Source organism: Babylonia areolata, chromosome 9 (assembly GCF_041734735.1).
Source record: "Babylonia areolata isolate BAREFJ2019XMU chromosome 9, ASM4173473v1, whole genome shotgun sequence".
In the NCBI taxonomy this organism is placed as follows: Eukaryota; Metazoa; Mollusca; class Gastropoda; order Neogastropoda; family Buccinidae; genus Babylonia; species Babylonia areolata.
Genome location: NC_134884.1, coordinates 31857155 through 31866457, shown reverse-complemented (window position 1 = coordinate 31866457; position 9303 = coordinate 31857155). Strand labels below are relative to the sequence as shown.

At 37.8% G+C, this 9303-nt stretch overlaps 1 protein-coding gene across 1 annotated transcript in view; it reads left to right on the top strand.

Annotated features, from left to right (window-relative positions):
- LOC143285392 (meckelin-like) overlaps nt 1-8707 on the top strand; it is a 41003-nt gene extending 32296 nt beyond the window's left edge. Inside the window, exons 19-22 of the mRNA XM_076592637.1 lie at nt 703-828; nt 1076-1178; nt 2287-2429; nt 3728-8707. Of these exons, the coding sequence (XP_076448752.1) occupies nt 703-828; nt 1076-1178; nt 2287-2429; nt 3728-3808 (453 nt within the window). The 3' untranslated portion in view covers nt 3809-8707. The remainder of the gene's footprint in view (nt 1-702; nt 829-1075; nt 1179-2286; nt 2430-3727) is intronic.
- The last annotated feature ends 596 nt before the right edge of the window (nt 8708-9303 follow it).

Sequence of the window (9303 nt, the reverse complement as noted above, 5' to 3'; positions counted from 1 at the left end):
AAAATGCTATTCCATTCCGTCGTCTGAAACTGAATACATGTTATGTAGGAATGCTTACGCATTCCTTCATCCAGAGAGAGTTAATGCTCATGTTAACCATCTATCTATATATGTATTATGCAGTGTGTATAACTATTTACTATTAACTGTTTGATTAATTATTTGTTAATCATTTGTTCTCCTGGCCTCATTGTTTATTCATTTCAAGCAAAAAAAAAAAAAAAAAAAAGCATGGAGGCAACTATGTGTTTGTTCTGTTTTGTCCATATATTCTGTCTAGCTTATTTGGGATTAAAAAGCTCTGCCAGTCTTGAATAAATGCTTATTTGTGTTTGCACATTTCTTCTGTTATTGCTGCTGTGTGCACATGTCAAATGATCGGTATAAGGACAAGCCCGATGCTTCCTGTTTTTGAGGAAGTGTCTGGGTTTGTTCCAATGTGCCTTTCATTTACCTGCTATGCTATCTGAATCAGTAGCACAAGCAGCATTGACTTGAAGTTGTATACCTTGTGAATGAAGAGAGTTAAAGCTCTTTACTATTTGTGAATCATATGTTAATCATGGCTTCATTGGTTTTTATTTCAAGATATATAATATATATAATACAACACACACACACACACACATACACACACACACACACACACACACACACACATATATATATATAACATAATATGTATAATACACATTCCCACAGAACGCAGGCGCTGTGGGTCGCATGGAGCAAGGCAAAGCAGGGGGCCGCATTGCTGGCACAGCCATGGAGAAGAGCATTGAGGCCTACAACATGCTCAACAGGTTCCTCTGCGCCTTCTTAGACCACGTGAGTCAGGCTGGTTGAGTAAAACAACAACAACAACAACAAAGTAAAAGGAGACCATGGCCTTTAACGTGCTTGGGTTGTGTGACGAAAAGTGGAGAAAAGCATTTTTCCCAGTTTCAGTGTGTTTTGTATGTGTGCATGTGTGAATGTGTTGCTGTTGTTGTTGCTACTGCTGTTGCTGTTGTTGTTATTGTTGTTGTATGTGTGTGTGTGTGTGTGTGTGTGTGTGTGTGTATGCATGTTTCAGTCCCTGCGTGACGTGGATTACGTGGTGAAGGACAAAACCCTGCTGGAGAGCATCATGGACACAGAGTTCTTTGACGCCACAGACAAGGGGATCTTCTACAAAGGTATGACAGGGCTGCAGGGAGGGTCGAGACAGGGCTAGCTTGCAGATCCTTTCTTTATTTTATTTGATTATTTATTTTTTTTATGTTGCTCTTGTTGTTTCTTGTATGTTTTCATCATGTTGTATTGTAGTGAAGTAGAGTCCTTGGGTGGGGATGGTAAGGCAGTGAATGCTTGTGCATAATTGTGCGTGCATGCTCACACATGTGTGTGCGCATGCACATGTATGCTCATGTACGTGCACACACACGCATGGTCATGTATATGCAGTTAAACAGGCGTGCACACATACACACACACCCATACACACAAATACACACACCCACATACACTTGGGCAAGTACACACACACACATGAACTTGGACTTACACACACACACACACACACACACACACACACACACACACATACACACACACACACACACACACACACACACACACACACACACACACACACACATGCACACACTGGCACATGCACCCTCACACAAACTCACACACACATGCATGCACACACTGGCAGTGAGTGGCACATACACACTCACACACATACACATGTTTCCTGTGGCAAAAAATCCCCCAAAACAAAAGTAGACCCTCAAAAAGTAGAATTGATTGATTGGTCAACATCAGAGGCATGTCCTAGGTTTTTATATAGATGACTGTGTTTGTATTTGTGCATATTTTTAAGCCTCATTTTCTTTTCCATGCATTTTTCTTTTTTCATGTTTTATGGGACCAATATTTACAGTTGTTCTGCCCCGATATGGCCCTGTATGGCAGTCTGGGCAATAAGCAACAGAAGAAGATCAAGATAAAAGATTGACTGGCGCTTCAAAAGGTTTATGACTAAAAAAAACACACATTATGCTCGGCGTTCTTTGTTACTTTTTGTTTTAAAAGTTGTGTTGTATGGTAATAATTCGGCAAATCATAGCAATTGGAATTTCTTATATTTTGATCACTGACATACTGATTTGTTTGTTTGTTTGTTTGTTTGTTGGTGATTTCACTTTTGAGATTTCAGTGTCATGTTTTTCTGCTTGTGCTTTTTCCAAAAGATGTGAATTGGATAAAACAACAACAACCACAAAACCTGTGTTTCAGACAATGGCCATTCATTTGACCAGGTGTTGTTCTACGGCAATGAGATGTCTCTGATGCTGTTTGACATTTTGCTCTTCTGCATGGTGGACTTGATCTGGCAGAACTATGTACTGGACGGAGTCATCGTCTTTCTCATTACCAGTGTAAGTGCAGTGGCACTGCATGTATTCATAGTCAATTTCTGTTTTCTTTTTTGTGTGTGTATGGGGTTCGGAGGGAGGTGTGGGGGTTTCATAGGGTACAGCTGCTATGTACTCCATCAGTTTCAATTTCAGTTTCTCAAGGAGTTGTCGTCACTGTGTTCGGACAAATGCATATATGTTACACCACATCTGCCAGGCAGATGCCTTACCAGGAGCATAATCCAGCGTGCTTAGTCCGGCCTTCAGGTGTATGTTTATATATTCGTGTACCTGTCATAGTGGATTTCTTGTACAGAATTGTTTCCAGAGGACAAACCTTTTGTTGTCATGGGTTCTTTTTCAGTACGCCTTGTGCGTGCTGCACACAGGAGCTTTGGTTTATCACCTCATGCAGATGACTAGATGTTCAGTTTGATTTTTCCAGACAAACTTGGGAGAAAGGGTGAGAGTGGAAATAGAACCCAAACCCTCGTGGACACTAAGGGCACATGAGCATCTCAACCATTCTGCCACCTGCCTCCTACATTCTCTTGTATATACAGTTGGGGTTTTGCATCAGTTACTTTTTTAATAACCCTGCTGAATATGCAGTCATACTCTGATTTTGTGGGTATGAATTCTGGGGTATGTTTATGTTTCCATAACCCACAGAACACTGACACGAGTTATAGGATCTTTAGTGTGCATATCTGATCTTCTGCATGTGTTCCAAGGAGGTTTACACATGTGTTGGTCTGGGTGATTGAAAAAACTCTCCAGGCACCGATACTGGGAATGGACTCTGAGATTGAAAGTTGAACACCCTGAAGAATTTTGATTTTCCTTTTCTTTTTTTTTCCCTTTTTTTCAAACTAGTAATGGAATTCATAGCGCTGTTTCTGTTTATTGCTGCTGCTGATAAAAATCATTACCTCCTGCTGGTCTTGACAGCACAGTATTTACAATACTAACATTCCAAATCTTAGCGAAATATGAAGTGAAAATCTTTTCATATCATGTCATTGCGAAATATGAAGTGAAAATCTTTTCACATCATGTTAGCAAAATATGAAGTGACAATCTTTTTAACAGCAAAATATGAAGTGAAAATCTGTTCACATTATGTCATAGTGAAATAAGAAGTGAAAATCTTTTCACATTATATCACTTATCCTTGAAAAAGGTCTATTGACTGAATTTTTAGATATGTCTTACTCTGTATGTGTGTGTGTGTGTGTGTGTGTGTGTGTGTGTGTGTGTTGAAACTCAAAATCAGTAGTTTGCAAAGCATGGGCACATTTCTGTCTGTGTGTGTGCAGCTGGTGACGATAATCCGAGACACAGCGGGAAGAAAGAACCTGGCCCGCAAGACTCTGGTGGATGAGCGTTTCCTCATCTAAGTGCCTGCTGTGTGGCCATACGCCGGTGATGGCCCTGCCTTTTAAAGAGACCCCTAGTGAAAAAAGGGCCTGGACAGTTTGTGGCGACTAGTGTGATACTACCAGAAAACCTGTTGGAATGTTTGTGGGCAGTGTCCTCATGCTTGCTGCCATAAAGGAGAAGATTCTTCTTCTGCAAGTCAGTTGGACATCAATGGAAAAAACAAATTTGACTGTTTGTGGTGCCTTTTTGGAAGCTTCGATTGATGTAAGATATTAAAAAAAAAAAGAAAAGAAAAGAAAAAAAATACAGTGTCTGCAGATTTTAACATCAGTTCATGTTGAGATGATGTGACATTGTGAGCTTCTTCTATGAAGTGAGGCATTTCCTTTTTTAATTTTTATTTTATTTTTAGTTATGATGGTTGTGTAATCATCACCTTAAGATTTAGTATTGAAAGTTTTTTTTTTTCTTTTCTAGCTGTGAAGGCTGTTTTGAAATCAGACACACCATGCCTCAGCTGTAGTGTCCTGAAGATGGTACCCCCATCCACAGAGTATATTGAGAAAGCTTGGTGTTAAGATTTCATACGTCCTCAAAAGAGGTTAAATTAGAAATGTTGTGAAGGCATTTTTGCACTGATATCTTTTGACTTTTGCATTTTCCATGCTTGTATTACATGAAAAGTGACTATCAAAACAGAGTCTTCCCAAATCCCAGACTGAGTCGATTCCATATATCACATTCATGAAAGAAGCATTCATACATAACATGTCTGCCATACAATATGAAACATCCCAGTAGCAAATTTCATAAGCACAATGAATATCAAGACTACCAGTTTGGAAACCCCTACCTCCTCTGCCCCCCCTCTCAATCCTACCCCACCTTCCCACCATACCCTAGCTGCACTTACACACCAATGTACTGTCAAAAAGGGAGAAAATACAAAAGGAAAATGCAAACAAAAAAACACCAACCATACCAAACAAAAAATAACAGGTGACTCCTGACTCATTTTATGGCAGAGGGTCAGATAGATTGTTGCTTGATGATCATTAACTGATGTTTGAACTACTTTGTATGAACTGAAACTTGTTTCAGTATTACAAAAAGCTTATGAAACCATATAATAGTGAGTAGTTATCTTCATGTTTTGATCAACAGATTAGAGTTTGACTTTGAAGTCATTAGTGGATCAGTATTTGTCATGAGTAAATGCATTTTCAGGTTGCGCACATGCGTTTTCCTGTTTTGTTTGCTGACTAGTCTGCCAAATGACCATTTCCTGAAATATTGATTTTAAAACGCAGTTTTTATTAATGTCTGTGATAATCTGATATTCTGCCTTCATAGCTGTCTGCCAGCTGCATTTCATTGTTGTTATTCTTTTGAAAATTGGACATATTGTGTGTGTGTGTGTGTGTGTGTGTGTGTGTGTTGTTTGTTTAAAAAAAGATCTTCCAGATGGCGTCTGTTTGTTAGCATTATATGGTTCACTCACACTCTAATATTTGATAGATTTTAGCGGTATGCTTGTGTGAGTTTCTTTGTCATCGCCATAATCGTTGAACGGTTTTATTGTAACTGTTATGCTTATGCTTATTGTCATCAACATCAGGTCATCATCATATGAAAACATCTTCACCATTTTTTGTGGTGTTTTTTTTTTTTTCTCTTTTTCTTCTGTCACCATTTATTCATCGGCCATAAACCCATTTTGACAGAACTTACTACTTTTAGTGTAGTGTCTGCCCCAGGCTTGATTTTACAGTAAGACTGATGCTTTTTCAACTTCTTCCAAAAAGAATTGGCTCTGAATGAGTTACATCCCGTGCAACGTTTATTTTCAGTCAGCATGTCGAGAAGAAAGTTGATTACCCCTTAAACTCTTTCTGAACTACACAAAGCACTGCTTACACATATTTTTATGCCTACTCTCATGCAGTACTTGGGCATCAATTCCTGGTTGTGGCATTAAATCCTGATTGATCAAACTGGTTGTTTGACATTTACATACTATTATATAAACAAAAAGAGGAGGGACACAACTTTTGAGAAAGGGACATAACTATTGAAGAACATTCCGAGTGACTGTACTGATAAAGTGTAAGCATCGTTTGAATGGATTTTACTCAGTTTTGTTTACGGTCATGCCTAGAAAGTGTTGTCTTACTTATCAGTAAGTAGTAAATAAATTGTTCCTGGATGTATACTTTACTATTGGCCCTAATGACGATGTTAGGAAAGATTGTTGAACAAGTGAGGAAATATGTTGGTGATCATCATGAACATTCACTTTTAAGTTTTTGAATTATTGAAAATGCTGCAAGCCTGAAGCTTCCCGGGTGGGGAATGTAGCACAGGTTGTAAATCTGGCCAAGCACTGTAAGGGTTGATTGTGTGAAGGAGAGTGCTAGTCTTGGCTGGATGTATTCTGAAAGAGACCTCCAGTGAAAGATACTCATAAAGCTCCATGAGAGGGTCATCGCTGGATTTCTACTACAGAGATATTGAGACTCAGTGGGTGAAAGTAGCTCTGGAACGCTCCTGAATTCAGGATGGAGAATTTCAGCTGGAGGTCCTTTCAGCATTGGCAGTGTCTGTTTTTGGAATGCATATCCTCAGTTCGTATTTAAAGAATTTAAAGAATCCCAAACTGCTTGAAAATATGAGCAACTTCCTTTAAGGGATTTATAGCTTTTGACTCGTACTGTGATGGAAAATTGTCCACAAGGAGACCAAAGTTAAGTGAAATGTATACTGTTGACCATGTCGTTGGGAATGTTGCAAAGTGTTTGTAATGCATTGAGATGTTTTTTGAGTGGTGAAGTGCTTTGAAAACCTGGTTGTGTTTGATATTGTTGAGAAGATAAATGAACAGTTGATAAGCTTAATGTGTGATATCTCCTGATCCCTTACACAGTACCGTCTGCATTGTGTTGCAGCCTTCACATTCCATCTTTTTATTTCACTTTTTCCGTTTTTTTCACCTCTTTTATATTTGACAGTTTGTGGCCTTAACTTGAGGTTGTAGAGGTGACCGTGTTCGTGGAATTCCAGTAAAGAAGTGTCAAGATAGACATGGTTTTCCGTCTTCTTTTCAGTTCCAGTTAGTGATTGTCAGTTATCCACTAACCTGTATTTTCTGTCTCTTATGATCTTTTTAAAAATTTTTTTTTATATATATTAATTTATTTACTACATTTAATGTGGTTAAAAAAAAAGATTTTTTTTTGCCTTTGGCTTGATTTTATCAAATCCCCCAGATTGACAGCAAACTTAGTACTAGATGGTTTTAGTCTAGTTCTTCTCAGAGTTTCTGTTTTTTCTTTGTTCTTTTTCTGTGTCTGTGGGCTATATCTCCTACATTCAATCGTAAATGGTTTTCACATACATAAGCATTTTCCTTGCCTTTAGGCAGTCCTTAAGTTGTAGGGGATGGGGGGTTGAGTACAAGCTGGATATGTTCATGTTTCAAAACCCACCAAACACTGGTGTAGATTACAGGATCTTTAATGTGCGTATTTGATCTTCCGCTTGCATATGGGTATGAAGGGAGTTAAGGTACTTGCAGGACTGTATGGATCCATAGGTACTTGTGGTACTGCACAGATCCTGACATACGATTAAAAAAAAAAAAAATCTCCATCTTTCACCCACTTGTTGCTGCATTTAATGGAACAATAGACTTTCCAGAATAAACATTTTTTTTTTTAATGGAAATCCAATGCTCTGTCCATTCAGTTGTTGCAGCTATCATGGATTGGATGTGTATTATTTATTTATTATGCTTACTCAGTGCCAGATTGATTCTATATTCTCCATTTGTTAATTATACTCTGTAACAAACTGTATTGATTGTGAGTGCTCTGCTATTTTTTTGATTCTTAATTCTCCATTTGTTAATTATACTCTGTAACAAACTGTATTGATTGTGAGTGCTCTGCTTATATGTGTTCTATACCTGGCGGGTCTAAAGCTCCATATTGAATTATTTAATGAAATCAACATGAGTGTTAACCTGCATAGAGTTTGTGTTTGGGTATAATGATCTGATATGATTGTTAATCTGAAAACAGTTTGGATTGTTTGGGAAGTTTTGGGAATGTTTTTGGCAAAATATAAATTTGTTTTGCTTGTATAGCTTTGGAAAGTTCTTTCAAGTGGTTTGTGCCAAATTATAATATTCTTGATTGGTGCATTTTTTTTTTAGCTTCTGGAATGCTTGAGAAAAGTTTATTATCAGCTCCAGACATAAATGAATTCAGTTGATTGCTTTGCTATGATGTACTTCTGGCCTTTTGTTTCTTTGTGAACAATATAAAAAGATCTTTAGGGTTCATCAGACTTTTTATTTGCAGCAAAATACTACAAATACCCACTATTTCCCCCAAATATATTGCTGTCAGTAGGTCTGAAGAAAAACAGTTTTTTTTTTTAAATGAACACATGCTGTGCCTTGATATATATTCTGCATAATCTGTAAGAAAAAACAAAAAGTTCATTTTGTGTTTTGTTGTGAAAGAGTTTTTCTTTTTGTTTTCAGTTGTGAAAGAATGTTTACAATATGCAGTTGGTTGTGTGCGCTTTTTGTGAAGATGAAAGAATTGGTGCATACATTCCCAGTGATTTGTTTGTTTTTCCAAGTAAGGATTGCATGATGAATACAGCCTTGTCTGTATGATGTTTGGTGATTTGAATAGCTTGGTCTTTCTGTCTCATGTCTGTTTTCATTCTTTGATAATATTTTTTTTATCTATAATTTGCAGGATTATGATTCTTGTCAGTACATTTAGCAGCTGAAGACATGTCTGCATTTCATCCTCTAGTCTTGAGCTTGAATAAAAAAGAAAGAAAAGAAGAGCATAATTTTACGTTTATTAGTGCTGTGTTGATTAAAGTTGTTTCTATACCCCCTTGTTTCTGTGTGATGTGAGTGTGTTCACTGTTGTCATCTGTATGTTTCTGTTCTTGAATGTACCTGAGCACAACCATGTACATCAGTTTGTTGATGATTTATCAAGGCATAAACACTAAGGGAGTGCAGGTGTGTGTGTGTGTGTGTGTGTGTGTGTGTGTGATTAAAACAAAATGTAATATAGCAAACAAATGCACACAAAACCTCTTCACATGTACAAGCGCGTACACACACACACACACATAAAGTACACAACCTTCTGCCCTTTTCTCTGTCAAACACACAGACACTCACACACATACACAAGACATAGACACATACATACACACACTCACTCACACACACGCACACAAACACCTACACATACACACTCAGAGCCAGAGATTCACAAGATGATGCTTTCACTTTATTGTACGATCTGAACCCGCAGAAAGTCGAGACAATGAGTATTGGCATTACGGGACCAGACAAACACACAGACAACATAGAACCAGTTCCGGAACAGTCACAGGAGATTCCTTAAAACACATAATATATACTGAGCAAACGATTGCATCAAGGAATCTTTTTTTTTTTTTTAAATTACCTCCTAAG